The sequence below is a fragment of the Sorex araneus genome, chromosome 6 (assembly GCF_027595985.1).
Source record: "Sorex araneus isolate mSorAra2 chromosome 6, mSorAra2.pri, whole genome shotgun sequence".
NCBI classification, from domain to species: domain Eukaryota; kingdom Metazoa; phylum Chordata; class Mammalia; order Eulipotyphla; family Soricidae; genus Sorex; species Sorex araneus.
The window spans coordinates 160560404-160577006 of record NC_073307.1 but is presented as its reverse complement, the minus strand read 5'-3'; the positions used below and the strand labels follow the sequence as shown (position 1 = coordinate 160577006).

The 16603-nt window shown below is 42.6% G+C and overlaps 1 protein-coding gene across 2 annotated transcripts in view; it reads right to left on the bottom strand.

The window, feature by feature from the left end:
- Window positions 1-9686, bottom strand: part of LOC129406090 (mammaglobin-A-like) — a 43940-nt gene extending 34254 nt beyond the window's left edge. The window contains exons 1-3 of one of the 2 annotated variants that reach the window (XM_055143928.1): window positions 9592-9686; window positions 8123-8316; window positions 6915-7046 (exon numbers count right to left, since the gene is read on the bottom strand). In XM_055143928.1, coding sequence (XP_054999903.1) covers window positions 7005-7046; window positions 8123-8316; window positions 9592-9646 — 291 coding nt within the window. In that variant the 5' untranslated portion in view covers window positions 9647-9686 and the 3' untranslated portion in view covers window positions 6915-7004. Of the gene's footprint in view, window positions 1-6914; window positions 7047-8122; window positions 8317-9591 lie in introns of those variants that run through there. The other variant, XM_055143929.1, reaches the window with a different exon arrangement.
- Between the last annotated feature and the right edge of the window lie 6917 nt (window positions 9687-16603).

Below are 16603 nucleotides of genomic sequence, written 5' to 3'. Positions count from 1 at the left end.
CCCGAACGACAAAGAACCAAAGACTGCGATGGAAATGAGTGGGTAGAGAAGACGTGCATGTCCACCATGGAAAACTGTCCAACTTGGAAAAATAGTACTCTTTTTGTTACAGATATTAATAGGATTATGCTAAACAGAATATGCCAGAAGAAGAAGGGCAAATAGAAGATCTGTCACTCATTTGAGAAATATCAAGTATGGAAACAAGAGAACAATGTCCAATAGAAACAAACTTTGAGAATCTGACCATAGAAGCGATGAGACCACGGGGCAGAGAGAGCTGACTGAAAGGCTCCAGTGGGGTCAGGTGTTTGGAAGTGTCACTTTGGTGATGAATAGTATGCAGTAATATTGAACCTCTAAAAGACATCAACATTCTGCTCTTGTGAGCCCATGAAAATAAATTTCAAAACATAAAGTCTAGACTGCCATCCTAATTTCTTCTCTATTGGAATCTTTACTTTTTTTCTCTCTTAGGTATTTTCTTCTTTCAACTAGTGTTTTTATTGGTTTCTACCGAATAAATCAGCTCTTTAAATTTTTTTCTTATTTGTGCAAATGATTGGGTGCTTTGATTTGTTCAATGAGTCGAAATTATTTCCGGAGTAAAAAATGGGGACTCAATAAAGGACTATGTGCTGTTTTGTCCAGTCTATGGACAAAATGGACCATGTACTCAAGGTTCTGTCTGTCTGATGGAAAACACCTGTGCTTTCAGTCTGTTCTAGGGAAACAAGAGTGAATGGGATAAGGAAAGGAGTTCCATTCTTCCACATACCAGAGCATCAATATGCATATACTTATTCATGGGCATAGGGATTCATGGAAAAATGCTTCAGAAAGATGTCTCCCATGTTTCAGACAAAGTATCATCCGTTTTTCTAAACTATAACATGTCTATTGTGGGGATAAAAGGGAGAGAAAGAGAGAGATGGCTTAAAGTTTGTGCGAAAGAGGGAAATTATGTGCTCCAGAACGGAGAGAACCCAGGATACATCCCGTTAAAGTGTGAAAGTCCACATGTCAAAAAGGAACCTGTGATGAGATCTATGCTCAGCAGAATAGCAGAAGAATCAAATGGACCACTGCCTTTAGTGTCCTGTGGAAGAGTCCAGAGCCTCTTTGCACCTGTGGGTAAAATACAGCAGCATCCACAGCCTCATAGACCCATTCTACCCACATTCAGCTTCCCTTAGAAAAACAGAGCAACATTATTGATGTGTGATCATAAATGACAAAAATAAGTCATAGGAAGTGGATGATCTCTACCTAACGGAGTCATCTCAAGTCAGACCCAACAGAAGCACATTCTGTTCACAATTAGGAAAATAAGCATGCTTCACTGGAACTGTTGGTGACATGAGCGTGATGTTTGATTTAGAAATAGAGAGATTATGTTGATTGGCTTTTAAGTTTTTATTTTGTTACGGAAATGTCATCCCCGACACTGATGAAGACTTTGTGAAGAACATATTTTACAGTTGTAGGGGACAGTTTTTGGTTTGGGGTTTTATTTACTGTTTTGAGGACAGCCTCCTCAAAAGCACCCTATAATTCTCTGCCCAGTAGGCTACTAATCTAATGTCAGGACCTCGGGTGATGCGCAGCAGGAAAGTTACAGGACCAGGGACGTATTACTGGAGTCAACCCATCAGAGGGATGTGGCCTCCAGGGCTACACCGGGCTGTGCTCAGGTGGGGGAAGTACTCCACATCATGATTTGGCAATGCTCTCAAGATGACGGGGTACAGGGATCAAACTGAATTGGCAGCATGCGAGTATGCGCTTCCTTTAAAACATTTAATTTTTATAAAATTGTTCACAATACTTGATTTGATTAAATATTTCACCAGCAATTACACCACCATTACACCTTCCCACCACCACCATTTCTAATTTCCACTCCACCACCCTGGCATGACCAGAAGACACATAGTAAAGAATTTATTTTGTATTGCTTGTTATGCAGAATCCGCTGAAAATGATCCGCAAAGTTTTCCTGAGTGGAAATTTTGTGAAAATTGTTGTGTCTGACCTTGGTGTCATTAAACCCGTGAATCAGAGATGACTAATGTTAGAAGGTGAGTCTTGTGCATATGTATTTGTATATTTACATATATTTTAAATTGAAATCTGTTGCCTTCTACTTTCTAGTCCAGCAAATGTGGTGTGCCACCCCTGATAGAACAATGGCTTAGTGAATGAGATATCATGTTCCAGAAATTCTGAACTTTTACATAGGGTGTGAGAGTTGCAGTTTATTTTTATTTTTTTGCTTTTGTGTCACACCCAGCGATGCTCAAGGGTCACTCCTGGCTTTACACTCAGGAATTAACTCTGGTAGTGCTTGGGGAACCTTATGGGATCCTGGGGATAGAACCCATGTCGACCCCATGCAGGGCAAATCGCCCCACCCACTATACTATCGCTCGGACCACTCGAGTTAAATTTAAAACTGGATGGTGACTTTGGTGACCGGAGGCATCTCTACAGTTTGTTGCTCTCTTCCAAGGTTTATTTGTGAGTCTCTGATCGTGACCTTTAATAAGTTTCTATGGTACCAGAGGCAGCTGGCAGCTCTTGGAAATGACTGTCATGCTTTGGAATACCCGAATAGCGTTCTCATCCTGTTTTTGTAGGGTCCTAGCTCTGAGGTGTTAGTGCAGGAAGAACGTTGGAGTCGAAAAGATGTGCCAGAGCTGGAGGTTCTTCATCCCCTTAACCACTTCTTTCACACTCTCGAAGGCGCTCCACGCTGCTCTCTTCCTCTTGTGCAGTTCTGGCACCAAGTCGTTCCTTGTGTTGAGGTCTCAACACAGGTACACATAGCTGCTGCATTCCAAGATATTTGTTCCAATTGAGAGCAAACGGAACCTCAGGGACTAGTTCATTTTTCATGAACATCTTTTTGCTGAGATTCAGCTGCAGTTGAATTCGGCCAGCAATTGTGCCACTTGGCTAATGTTTGGCGTTATGAGAACGATGTCATCAGCAAATCGAAGTGGAGGTGGTATAGTTTCAGACCATCTATCTTCACTCCCATTCCTTCTCATTCCAGTCATCACACAATGTTCTCAAAGGTTGGCATAGAAGAGTTTTGGTTAAGTGTTATCACCGTTCCGAATCCCTGTATTTTGGTCAATGATCACATCCTGGTAGAATGGTGAGACCCTGGTGGTGAACACTTAGTACAGTTCATGGCGGATCTTGATGTACTGAGTTTGAACGTACTTTTGGGCTTCAGCTTCAATGACTGCTTCAGACTCAAAAGATCCAAAGGCCTTCTTTAAATGGATCAACGTTAGACAGAGCTGCATCTTGAACTCTCGCAAAACTTCAGTGAGTATGGTAACTGTGTGGATATGGTCTATCATGCTGAATCCTTTCCAGAACCGACTTGTTCTCATGGTTTTCCTTCTTCTAGTGTTCTCGTATGGAGTGTCAGATTTCAAAAGGGAGGACGTTGGAATTTGGTATTTAGGTTGGTGGACATGGCTGTCGAATAAATCCATGTAGAAGTCGTGAATAATCCTCTCCATTGCCCTTTTGAAAGATGTGATAGATTCATCAGGACTTCAAGGGCAGTCCTCTTGGTCTTGTAGACAGTTGAGCATTGCGAATACTTTTCCCGACTTCTGCCGCATCGGCTAACACTGGGTGCTTCCCTCTTTGAGGTCTTTATCGCTTCTCTGCACAGCTTTGCGAGTTCAAACGTTACCTTGTGGTTGCCTGGGGCTTGTGCCAAAGCATGTGGTGAATGAGCTCTAGCGTTTCCGAAGACAGGCGTCTGTTTTTGGCTTTCCTACTCTTGGCATTTCTCGCTCAATCATGTAAGGTGCTGAACCAGTCAATCATGTTCCTCGTTGATGTTGTCTCTGACGGCATCTTCCCACATGGCCACAAGAGTGCCAAAGAGCTCCCAGTTGGGGGTCATTCTGGGAGTTCTCTTCTTAAACTTAAACTTTGCAGTCCTTTCTCCCCGCTCTGTCAAGTAGAATATTGCACGAAGTAGACGGTGGTCCGATCCCGTTAGGAATTTTGGGACACAGAGACAGCAGCCAGGCAAAACCTTTGATTGATGAGGATGTGATGAATTTCATTATGGAATTGTCCACCAGGAGACTCCCATGTCCAATGTTTAGATTTGGCCTTCTGGAACTGTGAGTTACCATGGATGGTCTTGGTCTACATGATGAAATCACATAGTGTTTCGCCCTGTTTGTTTCATTCTAGGCTTTTGGACCCAATGTGGTGTTCTTCGGGCGACCTTCTTGGTGAAATATAAAATAACATAATATGAGACTAAGAGCTAAGGACCGTACAGACAATGGCCAGGAGGATATCTCCATGCTTTGGAAGCCTGCCTCATGGGCTGGGAGAGAAGGGATTTGGAATGGCTAAGGGACCACTAGGTCAATATTGGTTGGAGGGATCGCTGTGTATGGCACATATGTGCTGAAAATACACTAAGGACCAAACATGATGGCCTCTCATTATCTGTATAGCAAAACATAATGCTCCAAAGTAGAGAGAGAGTAAGGAGGAAGGTGCCTGCCAAAGACGCAGGAGGTTGGAAGGGGTGCAGGTAGCGAATGGGGTTCTGGGAATATAGGTGGAAAATGCGCCCTGTGGAGGGTTGGATGCTCCATCATTGTTGGACAGATATTCAATCATGAAAGTTTGTAACGGTAGTTCACGAGGATTCAATAAAACAATGATGAAATAAAGAGTTTCAACCCTGAATTTAAACTCAGGGAGTATTATTTTAGTTCATGACCAAACTGAGAAAACCCTACGGCTAACTCAGTATCGAGACCAAATCTGGACATATTCCACAGAAATTCTGAAGGCAGTAGCAGAGAAGAGGAAGAATAATTGGAGAGGGCTGTCTTCTTCATAGGAGAAAATATAGGCATGCATTTATTCCTATAAATTGCCTTTTCTAGCTGAGCACTTGTCACAAATTTATCTGCCATGGGAGACAAAACGCATGCAGGTGTATTTCAATATGTCTTTCACACCACCTAATTCTCTTCGCGATGCTACCTGATTATCCATATACCATCTATCAGTGATAGGAAGTGGAGTTTATAGACTTGGAGTGTATCGAGAGGAATCTGGAAATTCAGACATTTCTAATCAACTTTTAATCATTTCATGCAGACTTCTGTGAGCATGTCAAATTCATTTTCATTCCAAGTATCTCAAGTATCAAAAAAAGTTTGATTTTTGCCTGAATATTCAATATTTTGAAGAGATAATAACCGGCTTGGACTATTACAGGCAGAGCTCAGAAGTTCCAACATCAAAAATGGACAGTTCGGGACCAATATGGGTAGACCGACAGGGCATAGGGGTCCTTGAGGCATTAAAAACCACATTCAAGGCCTGGTTGACCCAAATGCGCATGGTCCATCCTGAGACTCACCCTCGGCCCATGAGGAGATCCTCTAAACTGGGGTCACATTCTTTGCCTTATTGCTCCTTATTTCTTGTAAGTTCTCACTGTGCATACAGAACACTCAAGTCAGCTTTTTAAGGACACGATGATTCCCAAAGATTACATACAGGTGTTCTGGGATCTTTCTCGATTGCAAACAGCACCATTCCCCTGGGTAGGCAGATAGCACATGAACTATTATGGAAGGTTTGGTTTGGCAACCGAATGATTCCAAATTTGTTATCCCATTGCACATAACATTTCAGAAGAGCTCCTCTATTTCTAACTAAAAATTCATGAAACCTGCTTGTTCCCATAGAAAGTGTTCACGTGCACTGAAAGTCGAAGGAAATATGTAAGAGTCCAGATAATATTCCTTCTTACACTCATTTGTTCTGTAGTTGCAAAAGGCATTGGTTTCGTTCGGAATGTTCTTCAGTTTAGTGACCTTTCTCCCTCAGCTCATTATCTTTGTTTGGGTCTATCAGTAGTTGCTTTAAGATTTTGATGGTCCAACATTCAGTGTATCGTTGCTTAGGAGTGTCAATTCCTCATGAGCTATAGATCCAATAACCACTAATTATCTATGGTCCCTTTCCCTTTGACAATTTGAGTCGACATTTTCTGGTGTAAGTGTGGCCACAATTGCTTAGTAAGGCAACTGTGTGCCTGTCAGAATGTTTGCCAGACTTGGACCTCAATCCAGTCTTTAGCCTGACTCTTGAGACTTGTCTCGTGTAGGCACCAGAAATTTGTTACATGTTTTCAGATCTAGTTTGTCACTCTGTGTTTCCTGATGGCGGTTTCAGGTCCTTAATATTGAGTGAGATTGAGAGGAGGCAATTGAGTGCCATCAGCTTGTGGAAACTATGAGTGTTTGAGACCATATTCTTGTCTTTGAAAGTCGCCCCTTTAGTACTTCTTGCGAAGTTTCATATAACTTGTGTCTGAGTAATATGGATTCTATTTAAAATAGACGGCTAAGCAGGGAAGTACTCTGCGGAATTATTTCCCAACCACTTTCTCTTCTGCATCCCATCGCTGGCAATTGCTGGGGGACAGAGGGAGCTGAGTAGGTAGGCATGGTTCAAGGTACAGGTGGGAGCGCAGGAGTAGTGAGGTTAGCAGAACCACCCACCAGAATCAGAAACAGAGGAGGTAGGGTCAGTGCTGAGAAAACAGTGAGGCTAGGGAGCAGTGGCCCTTTTCCCGAGAGGGAATCTTTTGGAAACAGTTGATCAGGAACAAATGCTCTTCAGGTTTTTCTGTCTCTCACTCCTGAGTTCTCTCAGGGGTATTTTTGTTTGTATGTGTGTGTGTGTGTGTGTGTGTGTGTGTGAGAGTACATCAAAGTTGAGAGATAAGCTCCCCCCAGCCTCTTTTTCTAATTAGCAATGAAATGACTCAGACATTTCTTTAGTATGCTGATATTTTATTGAAAAGAATATGTATCTGAGGTTTCAACAGGTGTCTTGCAGTTTGCAGATCAAAAGGCAGGAAAGAAAGAAGAGTTTGGATGTGCCCCATTTGACTGTTGTTGCCTGAGCATTCTCTGCCAGCCTTTTTACTTGAAAAATTTACACTGAGGACTGGTATATATTGTGTCCTGAAAAGAAAAACAGACATCACTTAGACTTTCAACTCACCTTGACAAATTCCCTCAGAACACACAAGATTTCTTCTCTTGGTTTATTCACTTGGCTTTCAGAACAAGAAAAACTGTCTGATGCATTCTCACAGTCTTGGTTGTACCGAAAGATTGGTATTGCACCCTATGGAAGCCAGTTTTGATCCAAACTAGGTTTCAGTGTAACGCCCATAATCATCAACTGGTCATGGGTTCTAGCTTGATGCCTTAAAATGATAACAAGGAGAACATGATGTAGAATGCTTTGGCTATGGGCCAAACGTAAAGTGAACTTTTGGTCATAGCTGAACTTTTGGTCATAAGACCAGTGTATGTAGTGTATATATCCTTTTCAAAAAGGGGCATAAATGAAACTCCATCAGTGTTTAGTAGCTCCCATTTGTCTCCTTACTTGACAGGGGAAAATAACCTCTCTATCTATTTTGGCTCAGACACTTAGTTGCTTTGAATGCAGGTAGAAAAGTAATTTTGAGCTGTTTATCTCTTTTTGATGCCTGATTTCATTTACTTTTTTGGGGGGGGTCACACCCGGCAATATACAGGGGTTACTCCTGGCTCTGCACTCAGGAATTACCCCTGGACGTGCTCAGGGGACCATATGGGATGCTGGGATTCGAACCTGGGTCGGCCGCGTGCAAGGCAAATGCCCTACCCGCTGTGCTATGACTCCAGCCCCCTGATTTCATTTAGTATCACTTTGATCAAGGACGATCCATGTTGTATTTGTAGGAGGATCTGCTTAGTTCCATCTGTAGGCTTTTCTCAACATTTCCCATCTACCTGGACTTTTATAAATGGGCTATGTAGAATGTTAATTCTAACTCATGCTGTTGGTTTAAAAGAGAGAGAATCACTTACTACTCAAGTTAGCTGTTGTTGTCTTTGGGGTGTGTGTGTATGCGTGTGTGCATTGTGTGTGTGTTGAACTATGCACTCAGTCCTTATCTGCACCTGCTGTTTCTGAGAGAGTGACAACGTCCAACCCGCTGATCTTCTCAGTGGTTTCTAAAGGCAGGAGAATTAAATGAGTTTACCATCATGACAGCAACGTTGGCCTGGGTGTCTGCTGTCTGATTATTAAAACATTCCTTCATGGTCATTAGAGCCTGGGCAGTGGCGCCATTGTCGTCTGCCACGTATGGTGCAAGGTGCTCTACGTAGGCTTCTGGGCTCAAGGAACCGTCGATTGTCCAGTCAATCACGTCCTTGACGAGTTTGCATCCAGTACCTGAGGACAATGCATGGGAAACAGGCCTCCAATCCAGAGGACTGATGCTGCAAATAGGCCTCTGGTGAAGGTTTTCATCTACTGACACCTTAGTGGTGGGACCCTTTCAGAAAGCTCTTAGTGGGTGGTGTGAATTCTGAATCCTTGGAAAGGACACTCAAGAATCTGGATTTCCATGAAGGTTGTAAACATGCTTCTGACCCTCTCCCCTTGAATTCATTTTGCTGTTCCACAGTATTTTTCGAAAAGAAGTACTCTGAACTTTGGGCAACTGATTGAGCATATGTGGGTGATTCTCTAGGCTGACATGATATTCCCTCTATTCTTTCTAAATATCAGGCAGCATTCCCTGAATTGTTGCTGCATTAGTTTTAGGATATCGTGCTGTAGCAACTTCAACACTGCAAATTTTTTTCTGTAGTCAAAAATAAATGTAAGAAATGCTTGTTTGTGAGGTGACCTGATTGCTTTTGAATAAGCCCTCTGACATAGAGTTCCTGAAAGATTCCCAGGTGAGACCTATCTTTCCATATCTCTTGAATAAGAATGACGAGATCGAGCATTGTAATATTCTGCCCAGCACCCAACGAACTTTCTAGGCATCTGTGATGTGTGATTGTGTTCCTCCAACAAGAGAGCCTCTTTGAAGCTCCAGTTATGGATCAAGGCCAGGAGGTAACATCTTTTTTAAAAATTTTTTTCAATTTATTTATTTTAATTAGTGAATCACCATGAGGGTACAGTTACAGATTTATACATTTTTGTGCTCATGTTACCCTCATACAAAGTTTGAGAAACCATCCCTTCACCAGTGCCCATTCTCCACCACTGGTACACCCAACATCCCTCCTACTCTCCCCAATCCATCGCCCCCCACCCCACCCTGCCACTGTGGCAGGGCATTTCCTTTTGTTCTCTCTCTCTCATTAGGTGTTGTGGTTCGCAATAGAGGTGTTGAGTGGCTACTGTGTTCAGTCTCTAGACCACATTCAGCCCGCATCACCCTTCCCCCGCATGGCCTCCAACCGCATTATACTTGGTGATCCCTTCTCTGAGTTTACCTCTCCCCAGAATGTGAGGCCAGCTTCCAAGCCATGGAGTCAACCCAGGAGGTAACATTTTTTCATATTATCTCTCAATAATGAATTCTTTGTCTCCCCCACTTAGTCTGCTGCATTAGGGCTGCCCTATCCTTATTGTGAGAGCTTATAAATCTCTTCCCTGGACCCAAAGAGAACCCAACCCGAGGAATGTACCTTCACTGTCAGGACTCACCTGCATAGCAGAAAAGGGGGAGGGCCGCGAGCATGAGGACTGTCAGCAGCTTCATGGTGGAGGTGGTAGTGGTTGGCTCTGGGGTCCAATGTGTAGAGCAGATGGACTCACTTTGGAGGAGAGCTCCCAGATCTCCCCCTTTTATTCTCCAAGTCAGCTCCTTAACCCTGCCCTTAAGCAAGGGTGATTCATAGAATCTACTTGGCTTAAGACCAGACAGGGTGTGGCAATTGAAGAAGAACCTGGCCAGCCTCTGCTTTGCTTGGAAAAACCTGAGCCCGAACCTTCTGCCATAAAATCATTTGGGAAGGACTGAACTGATGCATCCTTGAATTTAAAATGCTAAAAGTTATCTGATTCTCAATGACCAGGGCAATGACTTTGGTTTTCATTCTCTTCACTTTTCTCTCATTATTTCTCTCTCTCTCTCTCTGTCTTTCTTGGCTCTTTGGTTTACACCAGGCAATGCTCAGAGGTTATGCCTGGCTCTATACACAGAAATTCCTCCTGGCAGTTCTTGGGAGACCATTTGGGATGCAGTTAGCCTAACCCTGGGCATCTATTTGCAAGGCTAACACCGTACCCTTTAACTCTCACTCTGGCCCTCTCATTAGTTTTTTTTTTTTATCAAATATGCTTGTTTCTTCCTAAGTTAGGCTTGCCTTCTCTCCTTCTGAAGAATCAGCCAGTGCCTATCCTTGTTAGGACTCTCCGCATTCATTTAATGCTAGACCAGTGAAATTTCACAGTTTTTCCTAGGGAGACCAATTGAAGTGGTGATTCATTCTATTTATTTATTTTTAGTGAGGAGCATTAATGTGGAACATATTGCAATGACTCATCCTCAGCGAAATTTACTAGAAAAATATATCCTTTAGTTCACTTGCTTTTTCACAACCTGGTGCTTCATTAAATGTAGTTACCAAGATATCTCTCTTAGTTAACTTGCTTTTCAGAATCCTGTGTTTAAATTTCTACGAATTATGTTTCAGTGTCTTTTCCTCCCTTATCCATTTGGGAAATTTATAGGAGGCAGATTCTAAATTGCTAGTGCTGTCCTTCGCAATAATGAGATGGTGTGTGGACTTGGTTTCATTGACTGGTGGATTCAATACTGGATGTAACATATGGTCATGAGATGTCTTTGAGCAGATGTTTATATATATAAACATGCTTTATTTTGTCAGGATTATAGACTCGAAATTTGTTAGAGAAACTGTACTATTTGTTAGAGAAACTGTACTATTTGTTAGAGAAACTGTACTATTGAGTGAGTGCAAGTATATCTGAACATTTCTCCTTCTATTCTCCAGCCATGTTTCCATCCACTCACCTCTCTATAGATTCATTGATCCATCAATTGATTAGTCGATTGATTCATCCATTCATCCACCCATCCTTCACCCATCTATCCGTTGACCTATCTTCCAGTACTTACTGATTCATTCTCCAAAAGAAGCAAAGTATTCTCCTGTGACTGGTCTCTATACCTTTTTTTACCATTTTAATTTCAGAAATTAGTTAGAGGAGGATGTTTGTCCTGCAGAGTTGATCTCAAAATTTAATGGTAACCAACAAGCCTGTAATGGAAAGAGTGATGTCTGAAAGTGATGCTAGAGAAAAATATAAAAGGACTGGGGGTAGGATTAAGAAAGAGTTGAGCTGGAGTGAGAGTATAACGGGTCGGTCACTTGCTTTACATGCGCTAGACCCGGATTCGATCCCGTGCATCCCGGGTGGTCTCCTGAGCACCACCAGGAGAAATTCCTGAGTGGAGAACCAGGAGCAACCAACCACTGAGTGTCGCTGGGTGTGACCCAAGAAGCAAAAAAAAAAAAAAAAAGGAAAAAAGAGTCATGCAAAGGTCATCAGATAAAGACTATTATTCAGGCTATGTAAATCCCTCACAAAGCTCAACAACTAATACCAATAATCTTATCAAAACATTGATAGAGGGCCAGGGGACCCGAGAGATAGTACAGCAGATAGGGTACTTGCCTTGGATGTGGCTGACCAGGATTTGATCCTCTGCATCCTATATGGTTCTCTTAGCACTGCAAAGAGTAGTATCTGAATGCTGACCCAGGAATATCCCCTGAAAATCGCTAAGTGTGACACAAAGAGCAAAATAAATAAGTAAGTTTCCTTAAAAATTATTATTTTTTTTCATGTTTCTGATATATGGCTTTATTAAAAAGGATTATGTACTAAAGACACTGGAATGAAAGGACTAAGAATTTTTTTTTAACTTGTATTGCCTCTTCTTTTCTTTTCTTTTCTTTTTTTTTAAATTTATTTATTTTTAATTAGAGAATCACCGTGAGGGTACAGTTACAGATTTATACACTTTTGTGCTTATACTTCCCTCATACAAAGTTTGGGAACCCATCCCTTCACCAGTGCCCATTCTCCACCACCCGTAAACCCAGTGTCCCTCCCACCCTCCCCAATCCCATCTCCCCCCCACCCCACCCTGCCACTGTGGCAAGGCATTCCCTTCTGTTTTCTCTCTCTAATTAGCTGTTGTGGTTTGCAATAAAGGTGTTGAGTGGTAAAAGTTATTTTTAAATCAAACATTGGTAGAGAACATGAGTTACTTCCATGAAGAGGACATAAGGATGGCAAATAAGTACATGATAAAGTGTTCCATGTTACTTACTTATTGTCCGATACTTTTCAATCAAAATGATAATGGAGTTTTTTTTCTTTTTGAGCCCTCCTGGCGATGCACGGGGGTTGATTCTGGCTTTGCACTCAGGAATTACTCCTGGCAATGCTCAGGGGACCATATGGCATTCTGGGAATCGAACCCGGCTTGGCCGTGTAATAAGGGAAACGCCCTACCCGCTGTGCTATCTCTCCAGCCCCGATAATGAAGTTTTATGTCAGTGAGAATAACACATATCAGAACGTTTGGAAACAGCCAATATTGGCAGTGTTGTGGTGAGAAAGGAACCTGAATCCGCTCTTGGTGGGGTTGTTGTCTATCTCATGCTCTGTGGAAACATTGTGGAGAGTTCTTTGAAAAACGTAGGAATGGAGCTCCTATCAGACCCAGATATTAAACTTGTTGGCATTTCCCTCTTAAACACAAAGAACACTAATTTGAAAAAGATATGACAGAGCCAAGCTATGTACATTTCAGCATTTAGTATAACAGGATATGGAAACATACCAAGTATCCAATGACAAATGAGTGGATCAAGTAGTTGTTTTATATATATAGATATAGATATCCTCTATAAAATATAAACACTTACGCTTCTCAGAAAATTAGAAATTGAGCTCCCATTTGACCCAGCAATACGACTTCTGGGAATATACCCCGAAGAAGCAAAAAAGTATAGTCGAAATGACATCTGCACTTATATGTTCATCGCAGCACTCACCCACGCCCCCTTTGGGACACCCCGAGTGGAAACAGCCTGACTCAGAGTCTGATGGCATGGTTATGGGGGCCTCATTTTATGCTCCCTTCCAGAGAAGCAGACCTGAGTTCTGGATGGTGGCTGATGAGGAGATTATCAACATGATACATAACATATTTATATACATGTAAATCACGTTTTTTTAGCTCAACTGAGAGAGAGAGAGAAAGGACAAATGAAAGAAAGAAAGAAAGAAAGAAAGAAAGAAAGGAAAGAATGATAGAAAAAACATAGAAAGAAATAAAGAGACAGAGAATCCGGAGAGATTAAGATTCCTTTTGTTCTCCTATTGGATGTTGTAGCTTGCAATAGAGCTATTGAGTGGCCATCATGTTTGGTCTATAGTCTACTTTGGCAGAGACAGGGTGGGGTGGTGGTGTTTGGGTGGGGGTAGAGGGAGGAATATTGGAAACATTGGTGGAGGAGTATGGGCACTGGTGGAGGGAACCAGTGCAAACATGAAAGTTCATAAGTTTGTAACTGTACCTCACGGTGATTCATAATAAAATTTTTTTAAAAAGAGTCCTTCATATCAGAACATTAAAGAAGAGAGAGAAGGAAGCAGTAATCATTAATGTCCATAAAAACACGATGAGTACATTTCACCAAAGAAATCAGAATAACAGGAATTCAGCCCTAGCTAGTTTAGGGTCAAACTCATCCTTGTACCTTTTTTTTTTTGCTTTTTGGGTCACACCCAGCGATGCTCAGGGGTTACTCCTGGCTCTGCACTCAGGAATTACTCCTGGCAGTACTTGGGGGACCATATGGGATGCCGGGGATTGAACCTGTGTCGGCCGCGTGCAAGGCAAACGCCCTACCCGCTGTGCTATCTCTCTAGCCCCTCATCCTTGTACCTTTTAAACTCAAATATCCATGATGCTTTCATGTCCACAAAGGTCAGTATTGTGGGTCACATCCTGAGACAAATGCAGCCGTGGCTGTACACACAAACACACACACGCACACACAGCCCCCAGGGGTCTCAGTGCGGATGTCTTAAATGAGCAAAGAGGTTGTTGGGAAAACTTATATTGAGTGCGTTCGCCTATTCATCTTCTGCCCTAGAAGAAAACTTGGTGTGTGACATGACCTCATACAGGTCTCAGGCAGATGGAACTGAAGAGGAAGACTTGCCTCTGGTCCAATACATTAACATTAAAGACTGCTTCTCAACCTTGACTGAGAACAACTGCACCTTGATCTGATTCTCTCCTTCCCCTACCCGAACTTCAGGTATCCACTTTTGTTTTTAGAACCATAGACGTTTTGTTGCCCTTGCTGGGTTTGTTCATTTAGTTTTCTTCTTTTTCTTCTGTTTGTGAGAGATTTTAAAAAAGAAAGAAGGGAGGGACATCTGTAGGAGTGACCTTTAAATTCGACAGCTGATGACAGTGAATAGGCGAAGATATGGAAGAGAGTGCACAGAGGACCAGTCCCGTGTGTGACCTGAGCACAGGGGATACTGGAAGGTAAGAAGATTAATAAGGGATAATGTCTCTTGGAATCAAATTACTGACAGAACCACCAAATTGATGAAAAATCTACATAGCTTAAGGAGAGACAATACGGGGCGGTAGGAGCAAAAAATCTACTGTTGACCAGCATAAGATAAATAATACTAATCCAAGAGATATCTGGAAAGATGACCAATGGTTAAGGTTCCAAGAATATTATTTGTTGTTTGGATTGTATATGACAGGAATCTTTCCATCATTTTGCCTATGAGATGAAGTCACGAATGCATGGGGGTTAGAAGGAAGCTAGAAATTAGAACATTGTTTTCATAGTGATGGTTGCACTATCCTTGCTACACTTGGTAGTCTTCATTCCCAAGGCAAGGGGGAAGGCTTGTCATTAATTGGGAGAATATCTCTTGGTCAAGATTCAGCGGAGGTGAGCAGTGTCAGGGGTGAACTCTGAGAAACATCTGGGTATGACTGCAACACTGATGCAATAAGAACCTAACCCATGGGCAGTCCTAATGGAAAAAATCACAGATAGGGCAGTGGATGTGCCTCATGAGATCTGACTCATGAAGAACATATGCCTCACATGTGAGGTCCTGTTTTAATTGTCTCACAAAAGAAAACACCAATATGTATGGCAACAAGCATTTATGAAATGCAAGGCCCTGGTGACACCCTTATGATATATTCAACAGTGTCAAAATGAGGGACTGGGGCGATAGTACGGGGTCGGGCATTTGTTTTGAAGGCGGCCAAGCCGATCATTCCACATTCCAATCTCCTTCCACCTCCCCACCCCTATGCTAGGAGTGATCTGTGAGTGCAGAGGCAGGAGTAATCCCTGAGCATCCCTGAGTGTAACCTTGAAACAAACAAGCAAACAAACAAATAACTGGTGACATTCCCAAAATGAGCTTCTTGACCACATTCTACAGATGCATGCACTTGTATCACTTGTCATTTCGATGATCTTCGATTTGTTTGAGCGGGCTCCAGTAACATCTCCATCTGTCCCTGTTGCATGCTAGTGTAGCTCAATAATATCTGCTCGCTCTAGGAACAGGAGAGCCTCAAGCAGTTCTCTTAAGTGTTTCGACGAAGAAGCCTGACCATGTTCTTGGTGGGAGTGCACGAGACCTATTGAAGTCCGGTGGAATCCAGTCAGTAACAGCTCTAGACTAGCGGTCACCTTTGAATCGCATTCAGTTTCTGTCCCATCTAATTTTTGACACCTCGGCAAATGAGACAGCGTCTCTGACTGTTGACTGTCAATGAAGGTCGGAACACGGATTCCTTCTCTCACTTGAGTGAAACGTGATACTCCTAGCATATCTATTTAGATTCCTCTTTGAGATACCCGAATGGCGGTCTCATCCTGTTTGCTTAAGGCCCAGGTCTCTGACGTTCCTGGTATTGCAGGAAGTACGGTGAAGTCGAAAAGATGTGCCTGGAGCCGGAGTTTCTTTGTCTTCTTAACCACTCCATCGACGTTCCTCAAGGTATTCCATGCTGTTCTTTTCCTCCTGCACAGTTCTCATGCCAAATTGTTCCTCACATTGAGGTCCTGAACAAGGTCCACATAGCAGCTGCATTAAGAGATGTTCATTCCATTGAGATAAAATGGAACGACAGGAACACTTGGTTTTTCATGAACATTGTTTTCCTGAGATTCAGCTGCAGTCCGACCTTTCCACACTTGCGGTCGAAGTCAGCCAGCATTCGTGCTGCTTGGCTAATGTTTGGCGTTATGAGACCGATGTCATCAGCGAAGCGGAGGTGGTGTATTTGCCGACAGTCTATCTTCAGTCCCATTCCTTCCCATTCCAGTCATCCCATGTTCTCGAGGGTGGCACTGAAAAGTGTTTGTGAAATGGTATCACCCTAACTCCTCCCTTGACAACAATGATCACTTCCTGGTTTAATGGTGAGATCCTGGTGGTGAATCCATAACACAGCTTGATGTACTGGGTTTGAACACCCTGTTTGGCTAGGGGTTCGATGACCACTCCAGTCTCAAGAGAATCAATGGCCTTCTCTAAATCGATGAATGTTAGACAGAGCGGCATCTTGAACTCTCACAAAACTTCAATGAGCTTGGTCACTATGTGGATACGG